General features: G+C 49.4%; 1 protein-coding gene across 1 annotated transcript in view; it reads left to right on the top strand.

The window, feature by feature from the left end:
- LOC119391082 (serine/threonine-protein phosphatase alpha-2 isoform) overlaps nt 1-17594 on the top strand; it is a 61002-nt gene that overhangs the window by 9751 nt on the left and 33657 nt on the right. Inside the window, exon 2 of the mRNA XM_037658765.2 lies at nt 1493-1855. Within this exon, the coding sequence (XP_037514693.1) occupies nt 1493-1855 (363 nt within the window). The remainder of the gene's footprint in view (nt 1-1492; nt 1856-17594) is intronic.

Here is a 17594-nt window from a genome sequence, read left to right on the forward strand (position 1 = left end):
GCAAGCATCTGATTGCACCATTGACTTCATTAAGGTGAAAGCCTTATATATGTCATGAAGATGCCCGTGAACGAAATCGCAGCACGAAACGGTACAAAATATATCATGTGACCTCCAGCTGCTGAGTAGAAGGGCACTCACTTGAGCACCAGATTTGAAGATTGTGGTGCTGTTTACCATAAACTGGCACAGTGAGCAATACATGGATAGAAGAGAATCGGTTATTCCTACAACACTTGTTGGTAGGAAGCATATATAATCCTGATCCCTAGTTTCCAGCTGTCGGCAGATGCTGTGTGGCCAACCTGAATTTGATGCAGCTGACAAAGCTGTGGTGAACTGATGCTGGTAGAAAGTGTTCAGTAAGAACCAGCCAAAACTTATTGTGGCTGGTTTTAAGTCACAACACTGAGCCAACCTAGTCTAATTGTGGCATAAAAATACCCGTGATTGGTTGGAATGATGCTTGTACTAAATGTGAGGTTTTGGTTATTGCCCTAAATGTGCTGCACCGAAAAGGAACCACACATACCATCCATAAAAAGCTCCTCTTTCTGAATCCACGAGGCCAGTGACAGTGTAGACGCAAACAAATGACAAACATATTGGATATTCATATATACATATGCGCATAGTAACATGCTGTATTCCAATGATCGCTACACTTGAAGGGATCTTAAAAAGGGGCTGACTAATGGCGTCAAGAGTTTTGGTGATTGATGATAGTTACCGTCATAGTTGAACTGATGCTTATAAAATGCCCCAGAAAATAATTGCCATATTATGACCAAAAAAAACAACCATTGGCGGCTGGTCTTCGGTGCGGACCAGACAATTGGCAACCCTAGGTTTTCACTTTTTACCAGCTGCAACAGTCCTTGGCAGAAGATGGCTGCCCCTTAGAAATGCTACAAACTCGGGTATAGTTTGCACTGGCCCAACTTTGAACCCAGTTCATCGATATCTGCATAGCCATCTGCGAAGGGACTGCTTGCCTTGTACAGCAATGACAGGAGTTTCCCTTTTATTTTATTTTGTTATTTTTTTAAATTTCTACATACTGCAGCCCATCATGGGCAATGGCAGAAGTGGTGACAACACATCTCAATTGGCAAAGTGTGAACGAGTCCGGACAATGCATTCTAATGTTCAGTTGTTGAAGGAAAGTAGCTATGTTTGTACAAATCAGTTCGAGATTTAAGTGGCAAAAGATTAAGTCCGTGCGAATGACGAGTACAGGAAGGTTGAGTGAACTTAAAGTACTTATATAAATGGGAGTTAAGACGTGCAGGAGCTTTAAGCTTTCGTTGTGTGGTTAACTTGAGATTGGAGAGATTAGAAGAAAGTGAAAAGTTCCTATCATAATGACAGTAGATAAAACAGCTTTCTTTTGTATGGATTCAATCTTGTTAATATCATTTTCATGAAATAGGTGCATATTCATGGACTGGGCGGATTGCTGTAGATGCATATCCCGTTCTTTCTTGTGCAGTGCGTGGCTCTCGGCCAGGCAAGAATGTGCAGCTAACCGAGACTGAGCTACGCAGCCTGGCAATGAAGGGGCGCGAGGTGCTCCTGTCGCAGCCCATCCTGCTGGAGCTGGAGGCCCCACTGAAGATCTGTGGCGACACCCACGGCCAGTACTACGACCTGCTGCGGCTGTTCGAGTACGGGGGCTTCCCTCCCGAGAGCAACTACCTCTTCTTGGGCGACTACGTGGACCGGGGACGGCATTCGCTCGAGGTCATCAGCCTCCTTCTCTGCTACAAGATCAAATACCCCGAGAACTTCTTCATCCTGCGCGGAAACCACGAGTGCGCCTCCATCAACCGCATCTACGGCTTCTACGATGAGTGTGCGTTTCCTCTCTTTTGCGTGTAGACTCCACCTGCTTACTGGTGGACACACTTTTTGCACTAAAACTGGGGGTCACCAAGGGGCTGCCACTTTCTCAGTAGTCTGTCTCGGTTTGCGGGATGGGGTTAATAACATCATCATCAAATCACAGCGATGGTTCCCTGATGTGCCGTTTTGTCCAATCATGGTAGCATCTGGGTGCGTGCGCACCAGTGTGATTTGTGGAAGATGGCATAAGTTCACGTCAGTGTTCAATTGTCATGCCTTGAAAGCATCTTTAATAAATAAATAAATAAATATGTTGCTTGTTTGGTAGCTACAGTTAAACCTCGATACTGTCACGTGGTCGTGACGTCGACGAAGGCAGCATTAGCACGTCAGAGATGAAACTCTTTATTTGGCCGAACTTGTGGCCGGCAAACTGAAAGTCAAACTACAGCAATACACTCATAGCAGCGAACAGAGCGTCGACCGTCGATCAACTGACAAGCGGTCAAGCGCATCGGCTTTTATAGAGGCGCTATCGAACTTTCCAGTGATATCGCTGGTGGCGGCGTTATCTCTCGATAAAGCTGGAACATTCGCATGCAGCGCGGAATCTTCTCAAAACGATCTACCGCAGTCGAGAATCTTCTTGAACACTGCTTCGCGGACAGCATCGAGCGTTGATAACCGTCGAGCGGTCAAACCCGAATACATAAAAATAAAACAAGAAGTGGGCATGGCATTGCCCCCCTCACAAAAAGCATCGTCCCGATGCTTGTGAAAGAACATGGAAGAGAAAAAAAAAAACAAGTGCATACACAAATAAATCACAATAACAAACAAAAAGGCTCGCCAGGTTCGCTAACGCGCAAAAAACGGCTTAAGGCGCACGACTTGGGCGACTTGAGGTCGTGCGCGGCGTCGCTGGGAGTTCGTAATGCCGTCCGGGATGACCTCGTCGGAGCTGAGGCGTCGAAGAACCTTGTATGGCCCGAAGTATCGCCGAAGGAGTTTTTCGCTAAGCCCACGTCGGCGTATCGGGGTCCAGACCCAAACACGGTCGCCGGGCTGGTATTCCACGAAGCGTCATCGAAGATTGTAGTGACGGTTATCGGTGTGCTGCTGGGTCTTGATGTACAGGCGGGCGAGCTGTCGAGCTTCTTCGGCTCATTGTAAGCGGCGGCGTCAAGATTTTCTTCGTCGGTGACGTTCGGTAGCATGGCGTCGAGCGTCGCCGCCGGGCTCGTTCCGTAGACCAACTTGTGCGGCGTCATCTGTGTCGTTTCTTGGACGGCCGTGTTGTAAGCGAAGGTCACGTACGGAAGGACGGCGTGCCACGTCTTGTGCTCAACGTCGACGTACATGGCCAGCATGTCGGTGATGGTCTTATTTAGACGCTCGGTGAGGCCATTGGTCTGCGGGTGGTAGGCGGTGGTGCGGCGGTGGCTCGTCTCGCTGTATTTGAAGATCGCCTGAGTTAAGTCCGCAGTAAAGGCGGTACCTCTGTCTGTGATGAGGACCTCTGAGGCGCCTTGACGCAAGACGATGTTCTCCACGAAGAACTTGGCTACCTTGGCGGCACTGCCTTTGGGCAAGGCCTTTGTCTCGGTGTAGCGGGTGAGATAGTCAGTTGCCACGACGATCCACTTGTTGCCGGAAGTCGATGTCGGGAACAGCCCCAGTAGGTCCATGCCAATTTGCTGGAACGGCCGGTGAGGTGGTTCGATTGGCTGCAGAAGTCCCGCTGGCTTAGTCGGCGGTGTCTTCCGTCGCTGGCAATCTCGGCAAGTCTTGACGTAGTAGGCGACGTCAGCAGCAAGGCGTAGCCAGTAGTATTTTTCCTGTATTCTGGCGAGTGTGCGGGAAACACCGAGGTGTCCAGCCGTCGGGTCATCGTGTAGGGCCTGGAGGACTTCTGGTCGTATTGATGAGGGCACGACAAGAAGGTAGTCGGTTTGAAGTGGCGAGAAGTTCTTCAGGAGAACACCATTCCGTAAGAAAAACGACGGCAGTCCTCGCTTGAATACCTTCGGAACAACGGCGGTCTTGCACTCAAGGTGCTCCATAAGATCCCCTAGTTCCGCGTCAGCTCGTTGCCTTTCGGCGAAGTCGTCGGCACTTATATTTCCGAGGAAGCAGTCGTCGTCGTCTTGCGGCGGCGCGTCGACGGGGGCACGAGACAGGCAGTCGGTGTCAGAGTGTTTTCGTCCGGACTTGTACACAACGGTAATGTTGAATTCTTGAAGCCTCAGACTCCACCTTGCAAGACGACCTGAAGGGTCCTTCAAGTTAGCTAGCGAACATAAGGCGTGGTGGTCACTGAAAAACTTTGAAGAGCCTGCCATGGAGCTGGGGCGAAACTTTGACATAGCCCAGATGATGGCAAGGCATTCCTTTTCTGTTGTGGAATAGTTCGTTTCTGCCTTGGATAGTGACCGGCTAGCATAAGTGATAACCCTTTCAAGCCCGTCAGTCTTTTGCACAAGGACGGCACCGAGTCCTACACTGCTTGTGTCAGCGTGTATTTCTGTATCGGCGCAATCGTCGAAATGCACAAGTATGGGTGGCGTCTGCAGGCGTCGTTTAAGTTCTTGAAAGGCTTGCACTTGCGCTGTTTGCCACCTGAATTCCACGTTAGTCTTCGTGAGAAGCGTCAGTGGTTCGGCGATCCATGAAAAGATTTTGACGAAGCGTCTGTAATCGGCGCATAAGCCGAGAAATCGGCACACGGCCTTCTTGTCGTTGGGTGGCGCGAAGTCGGCGATGGCAGCTGTTTTCCGCGGGTCTGGGTGCACTCCAGACTTGCTGATCACATGACCCAGAAACAAGAGCTCGTCGTACGCGAATCGGCACTTTTCTAGGGTCAGTCCAGAGGCCTTGATTGCTTGAAGTACTGCCTCAAGCCGCCGGAGATGCTCGTCGAAGGTCGAGGAAAGCACGACGACATCGTCCAAATACACAAGGCACGTCTGCCACTTCAATCCGGCAAGTACGGTGTCCATGACGCGCTCTAACGTCGCAGGTGCCGAGCAAAGACCGAAAGACATGACCTTGAACTCCAAGAGGCGTTCGGGTGTTATAAAAGCGGTCTTTTTTCGGTCTCTTTCGTCTACTTCGATTTGCCAATAGCCGGTCTTGAGGTCCATCGACGAAAAGTACGTCACGTTGTGAAGTCGATCCAGGGTGTCGTCTATCCGTGGGAGGGGGTACATCCTTCTTCGTGATTTTGTTCAGGCGCCGATAATCAACGCAGAAGCGCAGTGTCCCGTCCTTCTTCACTAACACCACGGGTGACGCCCACGGACTCTTGGACGGCTGGATGATGTTGTCGCATAGCATCTCGTCGACTTGTTTCTTTATCGCGTCGCGCTCTCAAGTCGAAACTCTGTAGGGGTTCTGACGGAGGGGCCTCGCACTTTCCTTCGTTATAATTCGGTGTTTCGCCACCGGACTTTGTCGAATTTGTGATGACAACGAGAAGCAGTCCTTGTATCGTTGGAGCAGGGATTTGATCTGTTCTTGCTTGCGCTGGGGAAGACTTGGGTTGACGTCAAAAACAGGTTCCGGCCCTGGCGTGTTTGCGGAAGCTTCAGTTAAATCTGTGAGGGTGAAGGCATTGCTGGCTTACACAATTTCTTCATTGAAGGCGACTGTCATACCCTTGTTCACGTGCTTGTATTCGTAGCCGAAATTCGTGAGCATCACCTTTGTTTTTCCTTCACGAAGCTCGGCTATTCCTCTTGCAACACAAACGTCTTGACTGACCAAGAAGTACTGGTTACCCTCGATGACGCCTTCCAAGTCGGTGGCTCTTTCGGTGCAGACGGAAATAATGACGCTGGAGAGAGGTGGTGTTGTGACCTGTTCGTCGAGCACACCTAAGGCGTGGTTTCTTGGCATCGTGGGAGGTGGCAGAGCTTCTTCTGAGGATAGTGTTACGGACTCAGATCTCAGGTCTATTGCGGCACAGTGTTCACTTAGGAAGTCCATCCTAAATATCACGTCCCTGGAACAGTGCTGCAGGATAAGAAAGCTCGCAGGGTAAGTTCGGTCACTGATGTTGATTCTTGCTGTGCAGACTCCGGCCGGCGTTATCAAATGACCTCCAGCGTTGCGGATTTCAGGTCCTTGCTACATCGCGGTGTCGGGTCACGGCTACGTTGGTTTGCACCGTTGCTTCCGCGTTGCGTCATCAGGTCTTTTTCCGGTCGCAGAGTTTCGTCTTCAGGACGTCGTTCGGCAGTGGCTCGGGACTTCGTCGCGGCGGCGTCGTCGACGGTGGAGGATCTTCAGTATTTCGTCGTACAGCAACTGCACCTCCATCGGTTGCTGCCCTTAGTTTTCCGGGCACGGGCTAGGTGACCGGCCCCGAGTTGGGCCAGTGTATGGTCGGCGTTGGGGAGGGACGTAGCGGCCTGGCGAAGGCGAACGGGAAGGTTGTCGGGGCGTCCATTGCGTTCCCGCGAGGTACCGTAAAAACCGGAATATAGGTCGGACCGGAATATAGGTCGACCCCCCAAACTTCGAATCTCCAAAAAAAGAAATTTAAACAAATCGCAAAGTATCGCCGCGCACCCTTACCTTGATAAATACGCGACACAACCAGCTGCACTATGGTGGCATTTCTTTTTATTTGGACACTGATATGTAGTTAAACGCTAGAAGGCCACAAATAGCTGTCAGTCAGACTCGTCCTCCGTTCCATCCAATGCGTTGCTGATGCAGCATTTGCGAAAAGACTTGCGCGCCATCTCTTCCGGGAGAGATTTCCATGCTGACGACACCCAGCCACAAACGGTCACGAGTCACGAGAGGTGGACGTTGTAGGCGGCCAGCGGGGGTCTTGGGATTGTCGCCCAGCATCCATTTATTGTAGAGCTCGCGCACGCCATCTTTAAAGGGTTTGTTGAGCACTACGTCCAGTGGCTGGAGGATTGATGTTAGTCCCCCAGGGATCACGACAAGATCCGTCTTGCCATCGGACAGGGCTCCCTTTACATTGGCCGTGAGGTGGCCTCGAAATGAGTCGAGGACCAACATGCTCGGTCGCTGCAAAAGCGCACCGGGTCGCTGATTCCACACAAGCCAGATCCATTCGAGCATGAGGGACTTGCCTATTCGTGCCTGTTGTGCCACCAGAAGCTCGCCAGCGAAAGGATATTTGGCACAAATAATTATGGCTCATTCATGAACCCTTTTTCGTTCGCTCTCACGATCACATCCCGAGGAAAGTCTTCTTTCGGTAGCCCTTTTCTCTTGAAAATGATATAAGGGGGCAGCTTTCTCCATCAGCTGTGCACGCGAGCATCACTGTAAATCGCGAATGCTCATCGCCCGTTGTCAAGAGCTTCACTTGCTTTGATCCTTTAGCAGTCACAGTTGTGTTCGAGGGCATATCAAACCAGATTGGAGTTTCGTCGGCGTTGCCCATGTGTCCCATCATGTAGCAACGCTGTCGACGAAGCTGTATGACGAAGCGCTGATACTCGACCAGCTTGTGATCGAAATCTTCAGGCAGTTTTTGGCACACGGAAGTACGCTGCCGCAGTGCAAAGCCCATCCGCTTCATAAATCGGCGCACTCACGATGGCGAGCCCTTGAATTGCGCCCTCGTGAGCCCAGAGTCGCGTGCTATCTCGAGAGCTTTCACGCAAATGCACTCTGCTGTCACGGGTAGTGACCTTGCACGCAGCTCCCGGACGAACTCGGCGAGTAGGGTTTCCAGTTCAGGGTGCACTGCAGTCCGTCCACGAAATGAAGTTTTTTTTTGGTTGCTGCAGGATGTTATGCGCTGCAGGATGTGATGGCTCCTCCAGTATCGGACGCTTTTCTCCGATGCACCGAATTCCCATTGTGCCGCCAGGTTGCCGTGCGCTTCAGCATACTCGATAACTTTTTTCTTAAAGCCTATCATAAACTGCCATCGGCTACCACTCATTTCTGAAGGAAACAGAAAAATAAAAACAGCGGATAACCGAAGCAGCCACACTTGACAGAAGAAAAAGCAAAATGGCTTTGCCCAAAGGTGCCGCCAGCCCACCGCTGCTGATGCTCACGATGGCAATGGAGGCTTCTGACTTCAGCTGTCCATTGTTGCGAGACTTCCACATTTTTTTCTGCCAATGACCGGTATATAAGACGAGGGTCGACTTTTCATCGCGTTTCTTTTTTTTTTTGAAAAAAGTTCGACCTATATTCCGGTTTTTACGGTAGTCGGCGATGTCACGTGGTCTTTCCCCTCGCTGTGGACGTGGCGCGTCGATGGCGAACCCACGCAGTCCCATCTGTCGGTACTGGCAGCGGCGGTAAGTGTGGCCAGCTTCTCCGCAATGGTAGCAGAGTGCGCGGTGGTCGGGGGCGCGCCAAACGTCTGTCTTCCTTGGCGTGTATCGTTGGCCGGCTGGCGGGCGGTATGACGTCGGTAGCGGCGGCAGTGATGCCTGGCGGCTTAACTGTTGGGGCGCCGCGGCGTCTTGACTTGGGTGAGCAGGGTGGGCATTGCGTCGGGCTGCAGCAGCATAGGTCACTGCTGGCAGCTGCGGCTGCGCTGACTCGGGGGTGCCCAGAGACTGCTGGATTTCCTCTCGGACGATGTCAGCGATCGACGCAACTTCAGGCTGTGGTGAGGGTAACAGCTTGCGCAGTTCTTCTCGCACGATCGCTCGGATCGTTTCGCGCAGGTCATCGGAGCCGACGGCATGATCAGCTGGGCTGTCTTGAATTGATCGGCGATTATACTGGCGGTTGCGCATTTCCAGCGTCTTCTCAATCGTCGTCGCCTCTCAGATGAATTCTTGAACTGTCGAGGGTGGGTTGCGCATCAGCCCAGCGAAGAGCTCTTGCTTTACCCCTCGCATGAGAAAGCGGACTTTTTTGTCCGCGGTCATGGCTGGGTCAGCGTGTCGGAACAGTCTGCTCATCTCTTCTGCGTACAGCACCACGTTCTCGTTTGGAAGCTGCACACGGGTTTCCAGCAGAGCTTCGGCCCTCTCCTTGCGGACGACACTCGTGAATGTGGCAAGGAATCTTGTGCGAAAAATGTCCCACGTCGTGAGGCTTCGCTCTTGGTTCTCGAACCAAGTTCGGGCAGAGTCCTCTAAGGCGAAGTAGACGTGTCTTAACTTGTCTTCATCGGTCCATTCGTTAAAAATGGCGACGCGGTTGTACTTCTCCAGCCAACTTTCCGGGTCTTCAGCAGATGATCCGTGAAAGGTCGGTGGTTCCTTTGGGTGCTTTAGCAGCACGGGTGCAGGCGGCATGGTTGCTGTCATTGTTGCTGTTGTGGTGGCCATGGCCGGGGTCTTCCTGGTATTGTTGGGTAAAGGCTCGTATTCTGGAGGTAGTCCTTGTTTCCTGCGGCTTGCTTGCTGCTCGGGGTAGGCGTCGATGTCTTCATTGCGGCCCGGACTGGGTTCACGACCTGATGTGGGCGACCGGAACATGAGCGAAGCAGCACCTCCACCAGATGTCACGCAGTCGTGACATCGACGAAGGCAGCAGTCAGCACGTCAGAGATGAAACTCTTTATTTGGCCGAACTTGTGGCCGGCAAACTGTAAGTCAAACTACAGCAATACACTGATAGCAGCGAACAGAGCGTCGACCGTCGATCAACTGACAAGTGGTGAAGTGCGTCAGCATTTATACATGGTGACGTCGAATATTCCAGTCTTATCACTGGTGGTCGCGCAAGCTCTGGAATAATCTAGGCTGTTCGCGGCCTGCGCGCAATCTTAACCAAATGATCTTCAACAATCGCGAAGCTTCTCAAACAATGAGGCGCGGTTTGCGCTGAGCTTTGCTGACAGTCTTTGTGGGCGAAAACCGAATACAGCAAAAGTGATAATAAGAAACGCATGTGGCAATACACAAGTCTTCATGAAATCTAAACTTTGTTTGATATAGGACTCACATTCAGTCACTGACCAATTTTTGTTGCATGAAATGGATAATAAAAATGTCACATTATACTCCATCTCACCACTACTGTTCAGCACTACCAAGGCTACGGTGTGTAAGCAAGCCACACACTTGTGCAGCAAAATATAGTTCTAGATATAATTACCTTACATTTGGCAGGGTTAAGACATTTGTGTTTGTTTGGCACATGTTACGTCACATCAATGCGTATGTTTATTCTTCTTTGCATGGATGTCGTGTGCCTTTAATTGCTGTATCAGTAACCGCCAATAACTGTGGTTACAAATCAACATGGCAGCGCCCATGCAGCCGCAACCGCCCGCTTCGATCCGAACTTGCACTTGCTTATTCGCCCACTTTGCTGACAGCAACAAATGAATGGTGAAATGAGCCATCGCTTTGTGCACGGTGTAAGAACATACTCAGGCGATGACACTCTTCCCCCAACGCATGGGAAACCGCAATCCACGCGCGTCCAGATAATGTTCGGGTTCTTATCAGATGAACTGCAGTTTCATCGGCGCCGTCTTGGAGGGCACTACGAAAAGCGGGGCAGTCATCTCCATAGCAACGCGCATGCTGCTGATAACGTGCATTTTTTTGTGCCATTTTGTTGGATAATGTGCATCCGCCAAGCGGCGTCTAGGGGCGAAATCGAGAGAGCAACAGGAGAGGGCACGGAAAGCGCGGCGCACTCCGCCACAAGCGCACCGTTCAACGGACCGACGACCGAACATTTTCTGGCCGCTTAAGCGCGCGCAGTGTCAACACCTGAATATTCTTACACCGTGCTTTGTGCCATCTCACGCTGAAAACAAAGCATAACTTCCATTTTGTCGTTATTTGCGAGATCGGCCGTTTGTTTAGCCATACATGCTAAGCCTAACGCACCGAGAATTTGATAATGGTTCTTAGAATTGGTGCTGTAGTCACGAATACATTGCTGTCGAAGCATCAGCACATTAATCAAAAGCAAATAAAAGCACCAGTTTGTAACTTAAGGGTCACACTGCGAACGATGACGATTTGATAAGTTCGAAGCAAAGGGCACCAGCTGCAATGTGTGTGGCCATTTTTTTTTTCAGCGATGCTGTCTGTTCCCTTTACTCACCCACCCTTGTGAGCAGATGCCAGGGAGACGCTGAGCAGACGCGACACGGATGAATGCATGTGGAGGGGCTAATCGCCTTCCTATTGGCTAAGGGGCCCTGTGGCCTTCACAGTGCCAAAGGAAATTTCTGAGATGGAGTATAGTTCGCAGTCTGTTTGAACAAGCTCCAATAAGGAGATTTAACTGAATTTGAGGGCAGACTGCTTAGTTCGTTTGATGCTGTGACGAAAATTTTAGTGGCCACAGCTCCTCGGCCATCCACGATGCACAAGCATTGCTGTTGGCACAGGCCAACTCACCGTTAATGATCTTCTCAACGACTCCGTTTCGGCTCTTAAATCCTTGCAGCCAGCCGTTGCTAGCTTTGAAGTCGTCATGGCCTAGGATGCTAGCAAAATCCTTCGCTTTTTGTTGTAGGATGGCGCCTCTTATGGGCACATTTCGATCATGTGTGTCCAAAAACTGCATAAGCACAACTTTGTCCACATCGGCATACGTTGACAACTTTATCTTTCTTTTTCTTCGAGCTTTTGCCCGACTCTACTGAACTGCAGATGCTGTCTTTCGCACTCAAGATAGTCGACAGTGTACTGGCGGGAATGTTGAATCGCGCAGCGGCATCCTTCTTGCCAGCGGCGGTCGCATTGACAGTCGACAGCTTGTCCTCGAAAGGACAAGCTGTCCTTTCGCTTTCTCGCCGAACTCATTTTTGAAGTGAGCAATAACTGTGAGAAATGCGCAATACACACTGCTGACGTTGACACTTGCGTTAGGACTTGCGTCGCGTCTGCTCACATGCGATGCAACGACAACTACACACACAAGCCTGAAAAAGCAAACATGATCAGGTACGCACAACAGCGACCCCTGGTGTCACGATGTGTAAGTGAAAAAAAAAAAAAGGAAAAAAACTCGGATCTGCCACAGAGCAGCATTAGGGGAGCTAGCAGCTGTCATCATCATCATCGTGGCACACCGGATCGATTGCTCTGGCTCACTGCGCTCGCATGCGTTCCTCTCGCGATTGCCACTTGCCTTTTAAATCATTTCTTAACGAACGTTTGGCACTTTGAGCGTTTCTATCTATCTGTCTATCTATCTATCTATCTATCTATCTATCTATCTATCTATCTAGCCGCTTACAACTGGGTGCTCTCATGATCGCCTCGTTAACTTGGTGTAGACTAAAATGAGCATGGGAGGGTAAGAGGACTTGACGAATATGGCTGTCGGGTCATGACATGAATAACTTGAAAATCCTGTCATGTATTTTGTCAAACCCTTTCCTCCAGGCACGTGTGGCACATACCTGTTTACCACGGGCCACGGTGTACGGGTATGCGCCACAGGTGATTGACAGTTTTTATCTACTCAGGAACAGCGAGAACAGACATTGGTAATTTAAATGCGAGAGCATTAAGAAAACCATCACTGGGCGTTGACCCGGCGAATGGAAAGAATGAAAATTAGGAACCCAAGTGGGAATCGAACCCAAGCAATCTGCGTGGCAATCAGGATTCTACCACACAGCCACGCCAGGTCTATGTAGTTTTAAAAAACGTCCTATGCAGGCGTAATGTTGGTGCAACGTCCACTGTAGTTATGGTGCTGGCTATCTAATTTTACAAGAAAGCAATAAACACTACATATGTGCTCCGATACAGGCATCATATTAGATTAAAGTCTGTTGTTCCAGTGTTTTCTCCGCTTTTATAGCAGTCTAATAAACATCACATTTGTATTCCTATGATTCAGCAAGCTACATTGCAGCATTAGTCGACCCCGGAGGAATACATTAACGAAAGTTACGTATGATATTCACATGACTGCACGATAAAGTGCCCTTAGTTTCGATAATACTGATGTATGTACACTTCGAGGGCTGACAATACGTCGCACCATAAGTTACCCTTGAAATGGCAGCGTCGTCGACGTGCCTGGTAAGCCCACGATGCGCACACAGCTGCTACATTTACAAGAACACGCCGATCCAGCTTGTAGCACTTGGCTCAAAGCCATTAAATACAGCATAGAAGTACTCGATGACTGCTTTGCATGAAACAGATTCCCACAGCACGTGGGATCTACCGAATTTTTTTTTAGCAATTGCAAAAATTAGGCATTATTTATCCGAATTTTCGGCAGATCTGCTCAAAGTAATGAATAATGAGCATGGAAAATTCGTTACACCGTGGTCATTTGCCAGAATGCCTTCGTTACATGGAGGTAAAAAATACATGGGCTTCTATGGGGATGGAGTTGGGAAATGAAAAAATTCGTTAAATGCCTGTACTCCATATGGCTCCCTAAGTACAGTGGCTCTGTGCACTTGTACCAGTGGTGTGGCTTTTATGGAAGAAAAGCAACAGCCGGTATCGTGGCAGCTGCTCATGGCTGCCACGTTTTCTATTTTGTAACATCTAGCGTTCCTGCGATGAAAACAGCGCGAAAACGGGACGGATGGTAAGAAGTAGACAACACTAGCACTGACGAACAACTGTGTGTGAATTCATTGCAATGGACAATATAAGCTAAAATAAGCACTAAAAAAGAAATGTAAGACTGTCACATTATATATGTACGGTGAGGAAGCAACAACCATCGTGTCTGCCGCATGTCTTGATAACACCATTAACCCCACAGATACGCAATCTCCTTTTCAAGAAGCGCGATTGACTGCTCGCTGATGCACGTGTTTTCTCTTTTCTCGATCGCGAAGGCTTCATAGAGTTATCACTCAATCTGATTTGGATATTTCATAAGGACCCTACAGTCTTTGAAGAGCGGAGCACAGCCACATAACGAACAGTGTGTTAACAAGACACTGCTTGTCGACGACCTGATATTGCTGGCATGCTCTGTATCTATGTCGGTCGTTCAAGCAGCGACCAGTTTGTCCCGTGTAAGAACGGCCCCACGACAAGGGAATGTTGTATATGACATTGTCGACACTATCTACATATTGCGTCTTGTGTTTCTTTGGGTCTTCACTGTTGACTTGCTTACACAAACGGCCCAGCTTTCGGGGAGCTGAAAATAGTGAGCTTTTCAGGGGAGCCTCCAAGAAATGTACATGACAGGAACGACAGAAAACCCCCGTCATGTCATCCCTTACGTCCATGGCGTAAGCCATGCACTAAAGAAGATTGTGAGCAAAGCTGGGCATAAGGCTCGTATTTTCAGCTCCCTGAACTACGCGGGAAACTATCAGCTCTCCTTCTGAGCTTCTTTTTTTTTTGTGTACCAATACTTCGTTTCAAGCACGAACCAACTAGACCAACATTGCATTCTGCTGAATTACATCTCTTCTGCATTGGAGCCTTTACAGTTTTCTCTTTCAACCCCCAAGCTCAGGAATACGTGCAGCAGATTGCGTCGCCTACATGCCGTACAAGATGTCCGTCTCTGCTGCACTCTTTCACTCCTTCGGTTTTTAAATGCGAAGCATTTTTTAGCGAATTTCTGCGAGTTTGAGCATTTCTATCTAGCCGCCTACGACTTTGGGCTCTCCTGGCCGTTTCATTAATGGGATGTATACCAATATTGGTAGGGCATGACATCACTATGACGAACATAAATGATAGGTCATAACATAACATACATGTCATGAACGGCATGATTTACATGCCATGGGCTTGGTGCTCTTGCGGCTATTTCGTTAACTTGATATATACCAAAATTGGTATGGCGTGACAAGATTGTCTGTCAAACATAAGTGACAGGTCCTGTCATGCAAATCATGACACGCATGTCATGTACAGCATGATTTACATGACATGGTCTCGGGGCGCTCGCGACCGTTTAATTATATGTATAATACCAAAATTGGTACGACGAAGCATTTCTGTGTGGCGAACATAAATGAAAGGCAGTAACATGAAATCACGACATGCGTTTCATGTACGCTATGACATACATGCCCCTCTCATGGTGCGCTTGCGGCCGTGTCGCTATATTGACGTGCCAAATTTGGTATTGCGTGACGCGACTGTTTGAAGAACATAGGTCACAGGTGGTAACATGAAAATAGTGACATACATGTCACGTACAGCATGATTTACATGCCCCGCTGGTGCGCTCGCGGCCATTTCCCTAGCTTGTCATACACCAAAAGTGGTATTGCGTGACGCGACTGTATGATGAACACTAATGGCAGGCGGTGACACAACATTCGTGACACGGATTTCATGTACAGCATGATTTACATGCCACACTCATGGTGTGCTTACGGCAGTTTCGCTAGTTTGATATACAACAAAACTCGTTGCGTGACGTGACTGTATGACAAACATAAATGACAGGTCCTAACACGCAAATCATAACGTCAGTGATTCCACTCCTGCGCCAACTGCGCCAAAGTGCGCCAAATTGTATTTACTGCGCCAACCTGATAATATCGACGAAAATTGCGCCAAACTGCTCCAAAGTCTCGGGTTTGGGGCCGTCTATCACCGGCAATCGCACGGCCGGCGCGTCAGAACATGTGCAGCTTGATCTTGGGGCTGCCAAAGTCGCAACCATGGACCAAGAATTATTCCGCTGAATAAATAGCGCTCGTGCGTGCGTCCCGAATAAGCCACGATGCCATGCACGGTGCCGACACAGCTTCTGTTCTGCAAGTCGGCTCGACAACCAAACGCGCTCTCCGCAGAGGCTCGTGACGTCTAGGCCTCTCGGTAGCGAGAAAGTGCGACGGCGATTCATTAGCGGACGTCGTCTGTTCTAGAAACGCTGCTGATAGCTCGTTTCAGGCGTCGCACGGCATGTAAGGAAAGCAATGTTCAGTATTAACTACATGTGTGCTGCTAAAATGTCTGTCACTTCTGTTTCCGGATATCGCGGAATGAAATCTGGGATCGCTAGCAGTATATATATGGAACAATATCGAATTTTCCTTGCTTCGCGTTTATGGAAGAGCACGCGAACGGTGGACACGCGTTCACACTTTTCCTCGGATATACTTTATCCATGGACCTTCATTCAGAAGAGCTTTTTCGTAATTGCTTATACCAGCACGTCCGAGTTTAATCACTCTGCGGTAAATACCCCCTAAAAGGCCCTGCCCTCTCGAGTTCACGTGCTAGGGTTCCAATTCGAATTTTTTGCTTGCTTTTTAAAAATGTCATCTCATTAATAAAAGCATACATCCTGGTCGGAGCAGCCGCAAATGCGCAGCTGTCAGTAGCGGGCCCGTCGCTGACGGCCCATAGTGAAGCGGCTACCCCATGTTACACGGCCGCCCCTCGCTTTCGGGGGTCAATAGCTGACGGGTAAAAAAAACTCAGTTTCGCTTAAGGGCGAAGCAATGAATGCGATACCAACAAATTGTATTGTTAAACGAAGTAAGGCTAGCAGCTAACTCTTTTGGATTCGATCTCGCGTAACTCAACAAAACACTGGTTTAAGGGAATATGGCCGCTCCAGGAACCGATGCGTTTTCTTGCTCTGAGTTCTCTAAACACGAAGTAAGCGTTGAGAGCACAGCAAGTTTACGAGCCGTCTCCTGATGCCTCGAGATGGCGCGCACGCAAGCGACTGCGCCCTTCGAACGATGCGGTCCCCCCCCCCCCCCCCCCCCCCCGCTCCTCTGGCGTCCTTTCATGCTCCTTACGAAAGACGGGCGGGGCGTTTCCTCTCTGTTTGATGAGCAATCGACGGCAGGCCCGCACGCGGGAAGATGTTATCTCATGCGCTGTCCGCGCGACGGAGACAGACGGCCGGCTAGCTTAATCGCGCTTCAGCCGCGTTCATCGCCAGCGGTCGCGAGCTTTTACCCGCGGCTAGAATGCGTGTGGTGATGTTATTAATTTGGTCTTTATACAGCAAATTACGGCAATGGCGACGGCAAAAATCCGCGGAGAGCGTCCATATAATTGTTATCACAATAAACATTTAAAAAAAGTTGAGGAGCCGTTTCACTCTGTGAAGTGGATGATAAGCGAAGCTGTTTCGCGCATGGCAAGGAGGTGACATGGTGGAGGACAGTTTGGTATGTAAGGCCAGGTTGTTAACGTTCAATACGCAATATTAATGCGAAAGCATCAGATGCTTTATCAAACACGAAAATTGACCGTCGGCGACGTCAATCGATTGATGAAAAAACAATCATGTGATGGCGTCATCATCACGTCATAGATCGTCAAAACTTCTGACGTCATCATGGCGTCATATATCGTGACGTCACGTGATGACGCCATCACGACATTGTCGCTTTACACTGCTTCCGTAATCGGTGCGCCGATCATGGAGCTAGCGCAAAACCAGGTGAGGTGCAGATAGCTTGCAGAGAAGGAGGGGGAGGATCAACCCGTCGATCGAGAAGAAAAAGAACCTGGCTTTCGCCGTGGAGTTTTCTTAGGGGAATGCATTAGGGACAGTGTGGCGCTTTGGCATTGAGGCACTGCTGTACATCACGGCGTTTGTCTACAATGTCTGCTGATAACCACATAGATGTATTTAGAGTGTTATTTCATAAAGTGCAATTTTATTGATCTGGTATTCTGTTTATTTGCTAGTGTCGAAAATAATCGCCGAAGAGGTTAATTCAGAACACTCAACTGCATGAGCCCTTATTTTTTCATTAGCGAGTGAAGTATTTAGGAGGAGTATGGAGTTCTCCTGAGATGATTTTTTCCATGAGATTTGCAATGAATCGAAATATTTCTAGCCTTCACAAGAGCCCCATAGTAATATTCTGGTGCTTGAATGTTATTGCAATATGC

The sequence above is a fragment of the Rhipicephalus sanguineus genome, chromosome 4, assembly GCF_013339695.2.
Source record: "Rhipicephalus sanguineus isolate Rsan-2018 chromosome 4, BIME_Rsan_1.4, whole genome shotgun sequence".
In the NCBI taxonomy this organism is placed as follows: Eukaryota; Metazoa; Arthropoda; class Arachnida; order Ixodida; family Ixodidae; genus Rhipicephalus; species Rhipicephalus sanguineus.